The following is an 18132-nucleotide window of genomic DNA, read 5'->3' as shown; positions in this document are numbered from 1 at the left end:
GAGGAAGATACAAAAAAAAGAGGAGAACAGAAAGGAAATGAGGAAGGAGGAAGAACAGGTGGAAAGGAAGAGGAAGAGGAGGAAGAAGAGGAGGAGGAAGCGCATATACAACACGGAGGTGAACGATGCATCTTAGATTCCTGATTGCACTTGAAGGCAGCACGCATTCTTTCTTTCAGGTTCTTCTTCGCAGAGACTGGATTTTTCTTCTTTTTTTTAAAAGCGCTGAAAGTTTGACGGTTTGAAGCCGTTCAGTCACCGCCGCCTGACTCCGTCGCCGGGGCAACAGCGGGCGCTAAAAAGACCCGGCGGCGGCGCGCTCTTTGAGTCCGTTTACGCTTTTTTTGTTATTTAATTCTTTTCAAACATGGCGTCGTTTTTTTTGAGGGGGGGGGGGGGGGGTCTTTTTACCCTCTCTCTTCTCTGCGTGGGGCGCAGAGGAGACACACACACACACACACACACACACACACAAACACACACACACACACACACACACACACACACACACACAACTTTAACAAGATGACAGAATCCGTTCAAAATAAATCGTTCGCTTGTAGAAACCGGACGTTGTTCTGTAGCTCGTCTCCTCTCCTCCTCATCTTCATCTTCATCATCATCAGCATCATCATCATCATCATCACTCTGCTGCCTTTGCTGGCCCGAAAGGTCCCACCATCCTCATGGCCGCGTAGTTCTGGAGGACAGAAACGATGGCGGATGTCACGACTCGCTTTCTTCTCGTTAACGACGTCTTTTTATGCATTTCCTCCATATTTCATTTCCCCTCATTGGATCTTTTTGTTCTCCCCTAACAGGTCTTTAATGGACTTTATACAGCAATTAAACATTCAATCGTTTCTTCTTCTTACCTTTGAATTCTATCCTCAGCTCTTCTCTTACTCTTTTGTTTTATGATTCTTTCTTTTGCCCGTTAAATCTCAACTCTATGCGGTTATTAATTGTATTTATAAAACACATTTTCTCCCTCTAGGCTACCTTCCTCCCCCCACGTCCGTTTAGTTCTTATGTTTACGCGTACATATAATCAAGCTGTCTGTCTCTCATACGATCAGCTGTCAATCAATCTGCCCAACACACACACACACACACACACACATGCAAACACACACACAAATACAAAATCGAACTTGCCGGGAAGGAGTAGAGGAAGACACTGAGGAAGAGGAACAGGAAGAAGAGGATGATGAAGAGGATGATGAACCACTTGAACCGCCTCCACAGGATGAACCTCAGGGTCTTAAAGGGGGAGGAGAACCACAGGAAGGAGGTCTCTGGACGCCTGGAGGAGAGAGGGGCGTGAGAGAGGGGCGTGAGAGAGGGTGTGTGCGTGTGTGTGTGTGTGTGTGTGTGTGTGTGTGTGTGTGTGTGTGTGTGTGTGTGTGTGTGTGAGACCCACTGAGGCTCCTCCAGGTGGGGGTTCATGTTGGGTTCGTCTCTACCGGGCCCGGCCGGTCTCTCCTCGTGCTCCTGCTCCGTCACGATCTCCAGAGACATCTCCACCTTCCCCTGAGACAGAGACAACAGGAAGCGTCATGGCCCCCGAACAGGAAGCGCCATGGCCCCCGAACAGGAAGCGCCATGGCACCCCGAACAGGAAGCGTCATGGCGTCATGGCCCCCGAACTGGAAGCGTCATGGCCCCCGAACAGGAAGCGCCATGGCACCCCGAACAGGAAGCGTCATGGCGTCATGGCCCCCGAACTGGACGCGTCATGGCCCCCGAACAGGAAGCGTCATGGCCCCCGAACAGGAAGCGCCATGGCCCCCGAACAGGAAGCGTCATGGCGTCATGGCCCCCGAACTGGAAGCGTCATGGCCCCCGAACAGGAAGCGTCATGGCCCCCGAACAGGAAGCGTCATGGCGTCATGGCCCCCGAACTGGAAGCGTCATGGCGTCATGGCCCCCGAACAGGAAGCGTCATGGCCCCCGAACAGGAAGCGTCATGGCCCCCGAACAGGAAGCGCCATGGCCCCCGAACAGGAAGCGTCATGGCCCCCGAACAGGAAGCGCCATGGCACCCCGAACAGGAAGCGTCATGGCGTCATGGCCCCCGAACTGGAAGCGTCATGGCCCCCGAACAGGAAGCGTCATGGCCCCCGAACAGGAAGCGCCATGGCCCCCGAACAGGAAGCGTCATGGCGTCATGGCCCCCGAACTGGAAGCGTCATGGCCCCCGAACAGGAAGCGTCATGGCCCCCGAACAGGAAGCGTCATGGCGTCATGGCCCCCGAACTGGAAGCGTCATGGCGTCATGGCCCCCGAACAGGAAGCGTCATGGCCCCCGAACAGGAAGCGTCATGGCCCCCGAACAGGAAGCGCCATGGCCCCCGAACAGGAAGCGTCATGGCCCCCGAACAGGAAGCGCCATGGCCCCCGAACAGGAAGCGCCATGGCCCCCGAACAGGAAGCGTCATGGCCCCCGAACAGGAAGCGTCATGGCGTCATGGCCCCCGAACTGGAAGCGTCATGGCCCCCGAACAGGAAGCGTCATGGCCCCCGAACAGGAAGCGCCATGGCCCCCGAACAGGAAGCGTCATGGCCCCCGAACAGGAAGCGTCATGGCCCCCGAACAGGAAGCGTGTGTGTTGCTCACCGCGATGATCTTCTCTCCGCTCTGCTCACAGGTGCAGGGCCACCAGCCTCGGACCGTCTTCTGCTGGAACAGAGACACCAGGCGCTCCGCCGGCTGCTCCAGCAGCTGCAGGTCACACTTCTCCGGGGACTTGGCCGGGCGCAGCATGCGGTTCAGGTCCATCACCAGGTGACCTGGAGGAGGAAACCCATCGGTGGACACGGTCACTCCATGAGGGGTCTTCTCTGTCACCGGTGTGTGAGTCATACTGTCATATGTGTCATATGTGTCATATGACACATATGACACATATGACACATATGATACATATGACACATATGATACATATGACATATGACACATATGATACATATGACACATATGATACATATGACATATGACACATATGATACATATGACACATATGATACATATGACATATGACACATATGACACATATGATACATATGACATATGACACATATGTATCATATGACACATATGATACATATGACACATATGTATCATATGACACATATGATACATATGACACATATGTATCATATGACACATATGACAGTATGACTCACACACCGGTGAGTCATACATGATACATATGACACATATGACATATGTGTCATATGTATCATGTTTAACATGTGTCATATGTATCATATGTGTCATGTGTCTAATATGTTTAATATGTGTCATACATGTCATACTTCATCGTATCGGTGTCATTTCCTGTGTATCGGTAGTTTAATTAAAAAAATATATATAGAGGTGCTTTATGACCCTTTATGTGTAAAAAAAGGCCCCAGAATATCTCATGTAATAAACATAAATAGACTATTTTAGGATCTCTAGATGAAGCGCTTAATGCTCGACAGTGAAAAGCCTTATTGAAATAATACGGTGTGGAACTCTGGCAAAAAGAAAAGCCATTCAAATGATGAGCTCTTAGATGGAAGAGGTTCCTGAGGAGGGCCGACGCTCTCAGGACGCTCTCAGGACGCTCTCAGGACGCTCTGAGGACGCTCTCAGGACGCTCTGAGGACGCTCTCAGGACGCTCTGAGGACGCTCTCAGGACGCTCTCAGGACGCTCTCAGGACGCTCTGAGGACGCTCTGAGGACGCTCTCAGGACGCTCTGAGGAAACACGTCTTAAGCTGAAGCCCTTCTGAAAGATGGATCTCGCTTCACGGACGCCAGCTTTCCTTCCTTCCTGAGTAACGGCCGATCCTGTGGCGAAGGTCGTTAGAGCAGCTGTGATCCTCGCTGACGTTAAGCGTGACGAAGGAGACGAGAAGGTCCACCGGGAGGGTTCTCCTGACGGGCCGGAGACAGGAGGGGTGGAAGAAATGCTGTTGAGGTGAAGGAACGCAGACAGGAAGAGACCTGGACTCCTCATCCACCTCATCCTCATCCTCCTCCTCATCCTCATCCTCCTCCTCCTCCTCCTCCTCCTCCTCCTGCACCACAGACGGTCAACGGTGAAATGAAGGAGCAGGAGGGGTTATTTTTTTTGGGTGAAGGAGGAAAAAAAAGCTGTAATTTTGACAGCTTTGACTTCTGGAAGAGCGAAAAAAAAAGAAATCTCCCTCTCTCTCTCTCTCTCTCTCTCTCTCTCTCTCTCTCTCTCTCTCTCTCTCTCTCTCTCTCTCTCTCTCTCTCTCTCTCTCTCTCTCTCTCTCTCTCTCTCTCTCTCTCTCTCTCTCTCTGAAATGTGCCAACGCGGTGGAAAATAGAAGAGCGTTAATTCTGAAGACAAATGTTATCGCAGCGGTTCGTCTGGACTTTTGGATGTCACCGCCCAGAGAAGTGGGCGGGGTTTGAATCGTTAAATAAAAAGGCACCTGGACCTCCTTCTGTTGGTTCTGGACGAGGAAAGAAAAAAGAAAAATAAAGGAACGTGCGTCGTGATTAAAAGGTTCCAAAATAAATGAAAAAAAAGATGAGAAAATTTGTATTTGTGCGTCTTGAAAAGCGGCATTTAAAAGCTAAATATAAAGAGGAAAGAAGGGTTAAGAAATATGATGTATTCTCTACACACACACACACACACACACACACACACACACACACACACACACACACGTGTTTTACCCAGGTAGTCGTCGAAGGAGAACTTGTCGTTGTCCCAGATCTGGACGGTGAGTTTAGGAGCCAGTTTGGTCTCGGCTTTATCCAGACTCCAGAAATGTTCCTGCAGACGCACACACACAGAAACCGTTGGGATATAATAAGTTATATAATATTTAATCCTCATCTCGTCACTATTGTTTACGAATAAGATTTTTTTTTTTCTTCTCCAATTTAACCAAAGTTTCAACCCTTTGACCTTAAAAATAAAGCACGTTGTAAACTTACGGCTCAGACGTCATTCAGAACCAAATCTAATGCTAATAAATAACAAATAATGACAGATTGTATTAACGTCTTTAAATAAAAACCGAGACAGAAGAAGAGAGCGCCACTCCATCGACACATCCCTCACCGCATCGCCACTTCCACACCGGTGCACTTTCTACACACACACACACACGATAATAGACACACACACACACACACACACACAGAGACGTGTGTGTGTGTGTCTATTATCGCCTCTGGTATATTCCCACTAAGCTGCCAGACAGTGTCTGATCCCGTCTCACCTTTGTGCTAATGGACTCGTTCTCTTTCCATTCCCTCACTCGCCCTTTTTCATCTGTGAATGTGACACTTCAGCTGTTGTTATATTGATAAAGATATATATATATATATATATATATATATATATATATATATAATATATATATATATTTATATATTTATAATATATATATATATAATAAATATATATATATATATAATAAATATATATATATATTATAAATATATATATATATAAAATAAAATAATAATAAAGAAATAATCAAATCAAACACAAATTAAAATAAAACCTGTGTCTGTGTTTAAATGACTCCTCTGTTATGACTTCACACTCACGCTCTAAATCAAAGTCTTAATCCACTTCATGCTCTCACACTCATAACAACACCCGCAAACACTGAGAGTAAACACACTACACCCTGTGTGTGTGTGTGTGTGTGTGTGTGTGTGTGTGTGTGTGTGTATGTGTGTGTGTGTCTGACTGTATCCAGACTGTCTAAGTACATAAAGTTATCACTCCACAGCTGTCAAATGCAGGGGTGGGGCGCTGTACACTAGAGAGAGAGAGTGTGTGTGTGTGTGTGTGTGTGTGTGTGTGTGTGTGTGTGTGTGTGTGTGTGTTGCAATATCTAAGAGCATCAATCAACTTCCTTTTCGTTGCCAGACTGCTAAGTACAGCGTCTTGTTCACTCTCCTCCCTCACTTCCTCCAACTCTCTACACATGAGCTCTATTAAGTATTGAGTATTATATTCAGTATTATATAAATATATATATATATATATATATATATATATATATATATATATATATATATTTATTTATATATGAAAGAAAAAGTAGAAACAATCTTTTTTTAAATTATTTACATGTTTAGTGATAAAAGGGCCTGTTTGAAGCTTGGGGGGGGGGGGGGGGGGGGGACACACACCTCTTAAAGGGTCTCTCTATAGCCGGGGTTTGGTTTGTCCCTTCAGGGCTACTGTAGGAACATGGGTGTGTGAAGGGTTTATTCTAAGCTAAAACACAACGATTCTGCAGTTATGAATATTGTATTTCTGTGGAACACCGGCCCTTTAAGGACTGATTTTATGTTTTTCCTTTTGGATAAATAAGGACTTCATATTTTGGCATACGGACTGCGTCTAGTTTATTGGACCTTAAATCTGCTCCAGTCAGCGTTTTTTAAATTAACGATAGATCAACTCGACTCTATGGAGCTTTTTCTTTTTTCTTTTCTCTTTTTTCTTTCTTTCTCACATCTGTGAGCTTCGAGTGTTTTGATTTAACAACCTGCAGCTTTTCTGTTTGCTTCACGCCCAAAAAAATCAATGCTGCACTTATGCAGACGAGTTGCAGGACGATGCATTCATCAGCTTATTGTCTGGAGGGACACTGCTATATATATGTATGTATATATATATATATATATATATATATATATATATATATATATATATATATATATTATTTTGTAATATATATATATATATATATATACATATGTATTCATATATATATATATATAAAATAAATATAAATATATATTATTTTATATATATACATATATATATAAAATAAATATAGATATATTTTTCTTATATAACTATAAATATATATTTTATATATTTTATATAAATATATATATATATATATATATATATATACATAATCAGCTGCTCGCTCAATCAGCTGCTTCACTGTGAAAAAAATGTCCCCCTCATCATTCTCGTTAATTGCAGATTATATTTAAAGCAGATTACGCAGCGGATTCACTAATTACCAGATTAAACCAACTGGGAACAAGAATAATATAGTGGACACAACAGGTATGCAGCTGGTGTTATGTAATGAAAAGAAGACATACATCTTTACAAATAAATAAACAAAAATATATTAGTTATATGTTTTAGGGCCGTCACTCAAACAGGGAGAAACAGCGAATCTTGTCGGGGACTATTTCCAGCGGCGGATTAATCCACATTTAGTGCTGGTAACAATGGTATTGATCAACGTCTCTGATCAGGTGACCCTCTCACCTTCCTGTCGAGGACGCACAGCTGCTCGGCAGGTAGGTAGTGGAAGGGGAACAGGAAGCGGAAGTTGAAGTTCCCCTCTCCGCCCAGAGAGCGGTAGTGCACGTCGGTCTTCTGCTTGGTGTGCTCGTGACCGTCCAGCCAGCTGGGAGGGTGTCACCACAAACACTGTTGTTATTATTTACAAAGAAAGAGCGAATGAAATGGTCGCTGTCGTCGCGATCGGCCTCACCTCTTGACGTAGATGTCGCTCATCTTCTCCCCGCTGAGGCTGACGTCGTCCAGGAGGACGTCGCTGGTGTTCCAGACGACGCAACGCAGGAAGAACCTGAAGGGCCGAGTCAGACCGCCCGTGAGCTCGTTTGAATGGTCACAGAGTGATCCGTTGATTGGCTGGCTGACCAATTGATTGACGGATTTCTAAGACTGGCTAACTCCTCCCCCCCCTCTGGATTGATTGATTGATTGACAGACTTCTTAACGGGCGTACTAATTGACAGGCCAACTGACTGATTGCTTGACATCTTGATTGATTAATTGACTGACAGACCATCTAACCAAACAATGTACGCACTGATTTATTGATTGACCTACTGGACTAACTGACATACTAATTGATTGACTGATTGATCAGAGTGGGCGTGTCTCCTACTTCTTAGCCTTGCGCGGCGTGACGTTGAACGGGGCTCCGGGGGGTCCCAGGGATTTGGGGAACAGGTCCACCCACATCGTCAGCCGCCCCTGACGGACGCCGGCGCCGACGGGCCAATCGGAAGACGGGAAAAGAGGGAAGAGAGAAAGTTAAAGATGGAGGAAGCGGCGGACGGCGTTGGCGCGGTACGGAGCGCGTGCTACCTGCTCGATGTCCGGCTGCAGCGGGCTGTAGAGGGGTCGGGTCTCCACGTGCTCGGGGACCAAGCCCAGCTTCCTCAAGATGAGGAGGGACAGCCGCTCCTTCAGTGGACCGAGGTGACGTTTGGATACGCTTTTATCATCTGCACACACACACACACACACACACACACACACACACACAGGTCACAGGGCTCTTTGAATGACTCGCGAGTGGAGAATGGAAACACGGGATACTGGGTGGACTGGGAGGAGAGCGGTTCACAGAGGAATTATTCATTATTCATACGCTCACACACACACTCTCACACACACACACACACACACACACACACACACACACACACTCACACACTCATCGGTCTCTGCATTACAAACGAATGAGGAAAATATTTGGTGCCTTCCAACCAAAATATACCAACTAACGTCAAAAGTTTATGACTGTAAACTCAGAGTCAACCGAGAGGAGAGGGAGGAGGAGGGGAGGAGAGGAAAGGAGGGGACAAATAAGGAGGGGAGGAGGAGACAAAGGAGGAGAGGAGAGGGGGAATACAGGAGACGTGGTGACAAAGACGAGGAGAAGAGAGGAGAGGGGAGAAGACCAAGGTGGAGAGGAGAGGAAGCAAGGGGACAAATAAGGAGAGCAGATGGGGGGATGAGAGGGGAGAGAAGAAGAGATGGGAGGAGGTGAGATAGAACGGAGAGGAGACAAAGGAAGAGATGAAAGGAGACGAACGAGTGGGGGAGATGAGGGAGAGGAGGAGACGGGAGAAAGAAGGGAAAGAGGAGAGGAGACAAGGAGACTTGACAAGGTGAGAGATGAGAGGAAACAGAAGTGCGGAAAGTTGAATAAACTCCAAAAAAAAGAGGAGGAAAAGGAAGAGAAAAAAGAGAGGAGAGAGGAAGGCGAATAAAAAAGCGTCCCTAGAAAAGATGAGAGGAGGAAAGGTGGGAAACGAGAGTGACGAGCGGTGGAGAGGAGAGAAGGAAACCAAAGAGGGCAAAGGGAGCAAAGCGAGTGAAGGAGAGATGTAAGAAAAGGAAGTGATAGGAAAGAGAAGTGATGAGAGGAAGGAAGGAAGGAAGGAAGGATGTAGGAGACCAAACTAAAAAGAGAGGAAAGAAACCAGAGGAGTGAAGAATGACCCCAAAAGAGAAAAGAAGGGAGCGAGGTAAAAAAAAAAAAGGAGGAGCGCGGCCTCTCGGGCCAATTAGCGACCGCGTTTGACGGACAGCAGGCTGACGCACGGTAACCGCGGCAACTGTGGAAAGAGAACGCGGCCGGCGCTCCTTCGCTATAACCTAGAGACGACCACGATGTTGACGTTGGCTTGGACGCACACACACGCACACTCACACACACGCACACACACACACACGCACACTCACACACACGCACACTCACACACACGCACACACACACACGGTTCTACCATAAATCACCAAAAGGACAACCTTGACCTTCATCACAGCAGCCGTGGAACATGTGTGTGTGTCTGTGTGTGTGTGTCTGTGAGAGTGTGTCTGTGTGTGTGTGAGTGTGTGTGTGGAGTTAAAATTAATGTTGAATATTTATCTCATCGCTCCACTCTTCAGGTGGTCCTGTGGTTTACCCCCCACCCCCCCTCCTCTATATCCTCCTTTCCTCCCTCCATCCTCTCTGAAGTTTTAGTAGCAGAGGAGAAGATGGAGGACGGGTGGAGGTCGATGGGGAAAAAATGGAGAGAAAATAGAAGAGAAGAAGAGATAGAAGGAGTTAGGAAGTGTAAGGGACAGGAAGAGGAAATGTAAGAAGAAAGAAGGAAAGGAAAGGAAGGAAAGAGGAGAAGAGATTGGTGACGGACGGAGAGAACGAAAGGATGAAGGAGAGAAAATGAGGCCGAGGAGACAGAAGTGGAGAAAATGGGGGAAATATGAAAAAAAAAGACAAAGGTCAAGAACAAGAAGAACAAGAAGAAGAAGGAGGAGAAGAAGAAGAAGAAGAAGAAGAAGAAGAAGAAGAAGAAGGAGGAGGAGGAGGAGGAGGAGGAGGAGAAGAAGAAGAAGAACAAGAAGAAGAAGAAGAAGACGAAGAAGAAGAAGACGACGAAGAAGAAGAAGAAGAAGAAGAAGAAGAAGAAGAAGAAGAAGAAGAAGAAGAAGAAGAAGAAGAAGAAGAAGGAGGAGGAGGAGGAGGAGAAGGAGGAGGTCTGGGCCTCACCCAGGTCTGCGGCGGTGTACCGGGCTCCTCTGAAGTGGACCACGTCGTCGTGGTAGACGGGCTTCCTCAGGCTCCGCCTCTCACACACTCGGTACAGCAGCTGTCTGGGCGTCATCTGGTCCCTCCACCGGTTGACCCCCGAGCTAGTGGGCGAGAGACATAGAGAGAGAGAGAGAGGGTTAGAGAGAGAGAGAGGGGCAGGAAAGGTTATATATCATAGTGATACATCTGTACTGATTTTGCACCAAAAAAAATAATTTAAATAAATGTAAAAAATCCTACAAATTTGAAAGAAAATTCTAAATCTTAATCCTCGTTATACACTATAAATAATAATAATAATAATTAAAAACATCAAGGAGAGGCTGCTCACACGCAGTAGGACAGCGGCAGGCCGCACATGGCGCCGTATCTGGACAGGAAGCGGTTCTCCAGGTCGATCGTCGTCTCTCCGATCTTCTCGTCTTTGGTCAGCATGTCGTGGTCGTAGAGCATCACCCGGAGGTCCTTCTCCAGGGGGAGGGAACAGGTGAGCTCGAACATCCTGGAGGGGGGAGGGAACAGGTGAGCTTGAACAGGTGAGCTCGAACATCCTGGAGGGGGAGGGAACAGGTGAGCTGGAACACCCTGGAGGGGGAGGGAACAGGTGAGCTTGAACAGGTGAGCTCGAACATCCTGGAGGGGGAGGGAACAGGTGAGCTGGAACACCCTGGAGGGGGAGGGAACAGGTGAGCTCGAACATCCTGGGGGGGGAGGGAACAGGTGAGCTCGAACTTCCTGGAGGGGGAGGGAACAGGTGAGCTGGAACACCCTGGAGGGGGAGGGAACAGGTGAGCTTGAACAGGTGAGCTCGAACATCCTGGAGGGGGAGGGAACAGGTGAGCTTGAACAGGTGAGCTCGAACATCCTGGAGGGGGAGGGAACAGGTGAGCTGGAACACCCTGGAGGGGGAGGGAACAGGTGAGCTTGAACAGGTGAGCTCGAACATCCTGGAGGGGGAGGGAACAGGTGAGCTCGAACATCCTGGAGGGGGAGGGAACAGGTGAGCTTGAACAGGTGAGCTCGAACATCCTGGAGGGGGAGGGAACAGGTGAGCTGGAACACCCTGGAGGGGGAGGGAACAGGTGAGCTGGAACACCCTGGAGGGGGAGGGAACAGGTGAGCTTGAACAGGTGAGCTCGAACATCCTGGAGGGGGAGGGAACAGGTGAGCTGGAACTCCCTGGAGGGGGAGGGAACAGGTGAGCTCGAACTTCCTGGGGGGGGAGGGAACAGGTGAGCTTGAACGTCCTGGAGGGGGAGGGAACAGGTGAGCTCGAACTTCCTGGGGGGGGAGGGAACAGGTGAGCTTGAACGTCCTGGGGGGGGAGGGAACAGGTGAGCTCGAACTTCCTGGAGGGGGAGGGAACAGGTGAGCTCGAACTTCCTGGAGGGGGAGGGAACAGGTGAGTTCGAACAGGTGAGCTCGAACGTCCTGGAGGGGGAGGGAACAGGTGAGTTCGAACAGGTGAGCTCGAACGTCCTGGAGGGGGAGGGAACAGGTGAGCTCGAACGTCCTGGAGGGGGAGGAAACAGGTGAGTTCGAACAGGTGAGCTCGAACGTCCTGGAGGGGGAGGGAACAGGTGAGCTCGAACGTCCTGGAGGGGGAGGAAACAGGTGAGCTCGAACGTCCTGGAGGGGGAGGGAACAGGTGAGCTCGAACGTCCTGGAGGGGGAGGAAACAGGTGAGCTCGAACTTCCTGGAGGGGGAGGGAACAGGTGAGTTCGAACAGGTGAGCTCGAACATCCTGGAGGGGGAGGGAACAGGTGAGCTCGAACACCCTGGAGGGGGAGGGAACAGGTGAGCTCGAACACCCTGGAGGGGGAGGGAGGTGCCTTAAACTTGCATTCTCTTTAATCGCCACCAGGGGGCGAATCCTCTGATCCTATAGAAGTCTATGAGAACATTTATTACCTCAGTAAACATCGTAAACATGACTTCATGGTCTCATTCGCTAATGTTCATTTAGTAAATTATGGTCCTCATTTAGATTAAAATAGACCATAAAGTAGAGTATACTTTAGGGCGGGGCTACTTTGTGATTGACAGGTCGCTAGCATGCCAGTCTTCAGTCTGGGAGTCAGTTGTTTTTTTGTTTTTTTTCCAAAGCGTCCTGTTTAAGCAATGTGACTCTACAGTGGAAGTTTTTGTCTCTGCCCACTGTGATGACACTGGGATCGGTGTGTGTGTAGCGACCCCTACTGGTGGGAAAAGGAAGCGTTGGACACAAAGAGGGGACAGAGGGGGGGACGGGGGGACGGTGATCAGACAGTGACTAACATATTTAAAGAGCACCAGATAAATCCGTCGACCTGTTGAACCGGAGCACGCAGTCAATCACGCTCCCCCTGTGCGATGTCTTCATGGAACAGGATCGCCTTGAGTAATGCGCCGGGGCTGGAAAGAGCAAATCCATCCCTCATTTCACGTGTTAAAACGGGGGATAGAAGAGAGTTTTGACTCGACTTTCTGTTTTCAAAGTCTCCCAAAACTATTTAACCGCAATCACACGGCGGGTTCAAGTGAGCGGGAAGCCAAAAACAGCTGCAAGGTTACAGGTGGCGTTTTATTTGGGTTTTATTTGGGTTTTATTTGGGTTTTTCTTTGGGTTTTTTCTTTGGGTCACTAGAGCAGACGGGAATGATGAAGGACTTAAAATAACAACGTTTTTATCTCGGACATGATCTCCTCCCATTGCACCCAAAACCTGTGACTTTCATGTTGGGTATTCCCAAATAAATGTGTTTCTCGACGCTGAAACCACGTCACAGATTTCCTTTGAACTCCATGAAGCATAGACTTCTATACAACCAGAGGAGTCGCCCCCTGGTGGTCAGGAGAGAGAATGCAGCTTTAACACATGAAGCATAGACTTCTATACAACCAGAGGAGTCGCCCCCTGGTGGTCAGGAGAGAGAATGCAGCTTTAACACATGAAGCGTAGACTTCTATACAACCAGAGGAGTCGCCCCCTGGTGGTCAGGAGAGAGAATGCAGCTTTAACACATGAAGCATATACTTCTATACAATCAGAGGAGTCGCCCCCTGGTGGTCAGTAGAGAGAATGCAGCTTTAACACATGAAGCGTAGACTTCTATACAACCAGAGGAGTCGCCCCCTGGTGGTCAGTAGAGAGAATGAGGCTTTAAGACTACCGGGTCGGAGAAAGTGAGAACTTAAAGGCTCGTCACATACTTTCCAAAGACGGGGTCCAGTGTACAGGGGATGTAGTTTTCATGGTCGTTGAGGGTCTTTTTCCCCAAAACGATCTTCACGTAGGGGTCACACTGAAAAACACAGAACTTTCTGTTACCTCATTTGTTCTCTCATCCCTGTTGTTTGGTCGCATTAATAATAGTAATAATAATCCGATCAATCGTTTCTCTCTTCCGCCTTCTCACCTTCCCGTTGGCGTCTTTGGGCTGCAGCCCTTGAGCCTGGATGACGTAGACCCGGACCAAGCAGTCCTCGATGCCATTGGGGGGAAGCTTTCTGAACTGCCTGGGGGGAGCGGGGTCGGAGGGGTCGTCCGGCAGTGTGTAGATCTTGAACATGCCCTGGTTATGGTAACAGGGGAAATTAAAAACATCGGCAGATCGGTGTGTTTCGTGTCTCCGCGTGTCAACCAGACGACGTCGTTTTCACGCTTCACCGTGATTGGCCGAGCAGTTTCGGCGCTATTTTAATTCCACTTAAATAATTGGCATGACGTGACATTAAACGTGACGTACAGGACGGGACGGAACAAACCGCCACTTGTGTACTACTTGGGCAACGTAATGTCATTTTTAGACAAAATAAATTAGGAAAATGTAACAAACATACACAACTGAAAGAAACTAAATGGAAACTGGTAAAGTGGACATAATGTGATTAAACTAATGTGTTTACCTTGAACTCTCCCACCACCGACGGATCTTCTCCTTCCTCCTGAGTCTTTCCTCTTTGCAGCTTGAACGTCTGACAGAAATCCGAGAGGCCTTCGAAACCCTCGACCTTCTCTAACTCCCGGCCGTACACCTGAGGAGGGAGGAGGAGGAGGAGGAGAGGGGTTGATCGCATTCGATTCCTTCGTGGTGTAAGAAGAGAAAAGGGGTCGAGGAGATAAGGAAGGATGAGTGTGGAGGATGAGAAAAAGGGAAAGAAGCGAAGGAAAATAGCACCACAGCTGAGGACATTGGTGTCATGCCACTGGTATTGGACTCCAACCTTGAGCCAAGAGCTGCTCAAAGGCGTGGTGCAGTCACACATGTGTACTGTACGTATCTGGGCAGGGACGTCCATGTGTCAGAAGGCCCAAAACGATCCATTCGTTATCATTAGTGATGTTTGTCTACATCCGTCACGCACACTTCACCCCCATTCTGTTCCCGTCACGGATGAATGGCAGCCGCTGAAAAGGAGGACTCTGGAAACACTTCGGCATGAACGGATCGGGCCGGCCGGGGGCCACGACGAGGCTCTGAAGGACCCGAAAGGATCATGAAACGACTGCAAACCGCTCGACGGGACGACAAAGAGATACAAAACCAACAGTCAATGACCACAAGGAGACACAAAACTACTAAAATAGACAAAATGTTGCTGTAAAAAACACACAAAATGATCACATAGGGACCAAAAGCATACCAGATGTAAGACGTCTCATTTAAATAGACGCAAAATGACAAAAGATGGATGCAAAAGAACCACAAAGAGACGTAAAAGTAGAATGTCGAGACCCTAAATGACCAAGTAGGTACACATCACCACTACAAATAAATGGTCGTCATTTAAAATGACCACGAGGAGATGCAAAGGGACTAGAATGACTTCAAACGAGCCCGAAATGTCCACAAGGAGACATCGAACGACCACGTAGAAATGTAAAATCGCTAAAAATAGATGCAAAACAAATCAAAAGTAGAAAAGAATAGATGCACAACGACTACAATGACTATACGGAGATGCAAAAAGAGACGAAGAAACTAGAAACTACCATAAATGACTACAAAGAGACGTGAAACCACCACATAGAGACCGCGGAGGCTCGGAATAAAATACTTTATATACATTATAATTCTTATATGATGTCCAATTTGTGGGTTTTTTGAAAGCTGTGCAGAGACACATGGCCTTCCACCTTCCGTGTGCCGTAACGTCTTCGTAATGAAACAAAGAGCGTTAGACGAAGGGTCTGAGACTTGGGCGGAGATGGGGTGAAAGAGTTGGAAAAGCAGGGGGGAGAGAGAGAGAGAGAGAGAGAGAGAGAGAGAGAGAGAGAGGGGGATGATGTAAACCAAAAGAGAGGCCTGGAAACAGCGGTTCATTTCACGACTGGAGCACCAAACCCAGCACCGAGGGAGAGTTTACGCAGAGAACCGGGCTTTAGGCTCGACATACGATCCGGAGGGCGCTCATTCAGACGCAAATACGTCTACCCTTTAAATTTACAGAGAGTTGGACTGCATTAGACTGCCAAGAGGGGTTTGTTTTCCACTTGTAGGAATATCTCGCTGAACAAAAATCTTTATAACGTGCTTATTTTCACTAACTTCCTGTTGGCACCATTTATAAACCGTGAGGACACCTGGAACTGGAAACCAGGTCCATGAACGGAGGTTTTGAAGTGTGAAAATGGCAAATTCTTCTCCGTTTTTACACTAAAAAATATGACATTTAGGTGTAATGATAATGGTAAAATTGTCCTTTTAGTTGAGGCAGAAATCAGCTCAATCATACTCTTTGAAATAGATGAATGCATCTTTGTGTGAAAGACAATCGAGCTCAATAATCGAAACCGTAACTGACGAGACTTTTGATTTCCATGACCTCCTGTGGGCTCGTTGGGGCTTTTCTTTCCGTATTTAATTTGGTAATTTGCTCCTTGTGTGAAGGTGAAGCCGAGGTCAAGAAAGCTGGGACGGTGCAAAATGAAAGCGTGGAAACACCGGCTCACCGGAATACAACAAACACACCAAACCCGGCATCAAGGGAGCAAGGGAGGAGGAGGGAGGAGGCGAGAAGGGGGGAGGGAGGAGGCGAGAGGTGAACCGAGCAATAACGAGGACGGACACAGCGGCGTCTTTGTGACAGATCGAGACACACAAGTCACATCTCAACACACAGACACACACACACACACACATTCAGATTTAGTGCGTCTTACACCTTCAGAATATCATATACGTTAATAATATATAATAAATATATATAAATATAATATAAATATATATATATATATAATATAAATATATATATAATATATATATATATATAATAAATATATATATATATATTTACGTATATATATATATATATATATACGTATATATGCATATATACATACACACACAGGGGGCTATGCTCACTCTATTTGGCCTGACTTTGGAAAGCCCTGTTCTGGTTTCTTCTAAAAAACGACTAAATCTGCAAATGATTTACCTGCTCGGAGAGTTGATTTAGTGGATTAAGTTACTCTCAGAGGATCAAGTGAAAGGAGTTAATTGCTTGCTCCTTTTTCTGGAGGACCTCCGTGATGGCGCCAGACCAAAGCGCCGGGCCGATGATGCAACCGAGGAGGCCGAGAGGCCGAGAGGAGAGGTGAGGGTGTTCTTAAGAAGCGAGGGGTTTACTCAGCCGACAGTAGCAACCCCGGAGGAGGGGAACAGAGGAGGGCGGAGGAGAAAGGGGGTGAGGGGAAGGTAAAGGGGGGATGGAAAGGCTGGAAACAGTGGCTCACGTCCCCTTGACAGTAGCCGATCCGACTGAATGGTCAAAGGAAAAGAAAGCAACGGGAGGAGAGACGAGGGAGGGAGGGAGGGAGTAAATAAAGGAGGGCAGTGAGGAGAAAAGGGAGAGGACTTGTTCACTGTAGTTTCCATCTGACTGTCGCACACAGAACAGAAAACTCAAAAGGCGACTTGGATGCGTTTCCATCGGCGGGGTTTGAACCCATTTAATGATAAATAAATCAAATCCACTTCGTTGAATGAATGGAAACGAGACGTCCGAGGGTTATTGTTTAGTTTGAGGTTTTTCATCCCGAAAACTTCCAATGTCGATATGTCGGCTATTTATTTCACCCCCCAGGAAAAAATGTAATAAAAGGCGCAACGAGTTAAAAAAAAAAAGATATAGGATCTTTAGACTTATGAGGCACTAGAAGTTTTTATTTTCCTATTTTACTGAATTAGGAACCAGGCGCCAGATCGTAACCCGGAAAAGCTTGTTCCAAAAAAACGAGCTCTACAGACAGCTGACGACTCACTGTGTTATTAATCTTCCATAAACCTTTTGGTCCGTCTTAATATTGCTTTCACGCTCGTTGCATCGCATGAATGCAAAGACCCATCCAGAGAAGTGAAGGAAGAGGAAGGGCCTGAAGGGAGAGGTCAGAGGTCTCATTTAAGAGCAATAAAAAGAAGAGAGGAGCGAGTCCTGACTTCATTAGTCATCTGGGTTTGGGCATCGAGACGACTGACGTGAGCTCCGAGTCCCCGTCGGGAGGAGAAAAGGTCGAGAGAATCGGGATGAAGGGTTGAAGGGAGCGTGGGCGATGAAGGACGGGGAGGGGGAGGAGAGGAGGAGAGAGGAGGAGGGTTGAAGGGAGCGTGGGCGATGAAGGACGGAGAGGGGGAGGAGAGGAGGAGAGAGGAGGAGAGAGGAGGAGAGAGGAGGAGAGAGGAGGAGGGTTGAAGGGAGCGTGGGCGATGAAGGACGGGGAGGGGGAGCCGAGAGGAGACGGCGCCAAGAAGGAGACGGCTGACGGG

At 47.6% G+C, this 18132-nt stretch overlaps 1 protein-coding gene across 1 annotated transcript in view; it reads right to left on the bottom strand.

Moving 5' to 3' along the window:
• Positions 1-362: 362 nt before the first annotated feature.
• Positions 363-18132, bottom strand: part of dysf (dysferlin, limb girdle muscular dystrophy 2B (autosomal recessive)) — a 68415-nt gene continuing 50645 nt past the window's right edge. The window contains exons 42-55 of the mRNA XM_034557731.1: positions 14273-14401; positions 13783-13938; positions 13577-13668; positions 10715-10885; positions 10342-10484; positions 8145-8284; positions 7942-8030; positions 7522-7617; positions 7293-7434; positions 4706-4805; positions 2621-2793; positions 1424-1533; positions 1159-1306; positions 363-700 (exon numbers count right to left, since the gene is read on the bottom strand). Of these exons, the coding sequence (XP_034413622.1) occupies positions 644-700; positions 1159-1306; positions 1424-1533; positions 2621-2793; positions 4706-4805; positions 7293-7434; positions 7522-7617; positions 7942-8030; positions 8145-8284; positions 10342-10484; positions 10715-10885; positions 13577-13668; positions 13783-13938; positions 14273-14401 (1746 nt within the window). The 3' untranslated portion in view covers positions 363-643. The remainder of the gene's footprint in view (positions 701-1158; positions 1307-1423; positions 1534-2620; positions 2794-4705; positions 4806-7292; positions 7435-7521; positions 7618-7941; positions 8031-8144; positions 8285-10341; positions 10485-10714; positions 10886-13576; positions 13669-13782; positions 13939-14272; positions 14402-18132) is intronic.

Source organism: Cyclopterus lumpus, chromosome 18 (genome assembly GCF_009769545.1).
Source record: "Cyclopterus lumpus isolate fCycLum1 chromosome 18, fCycLum1.pri, whole genome shotgun sequence".
NCBI lineage: Eukaryota > Metazoa > Chordata > Actinopteri > Perciformes > Cyclopteridae > Cyclopterus > Cyclopterus lumpus.
This window is presented reverse-complemented; position numbering and strand designations above follow the sequence as displayed.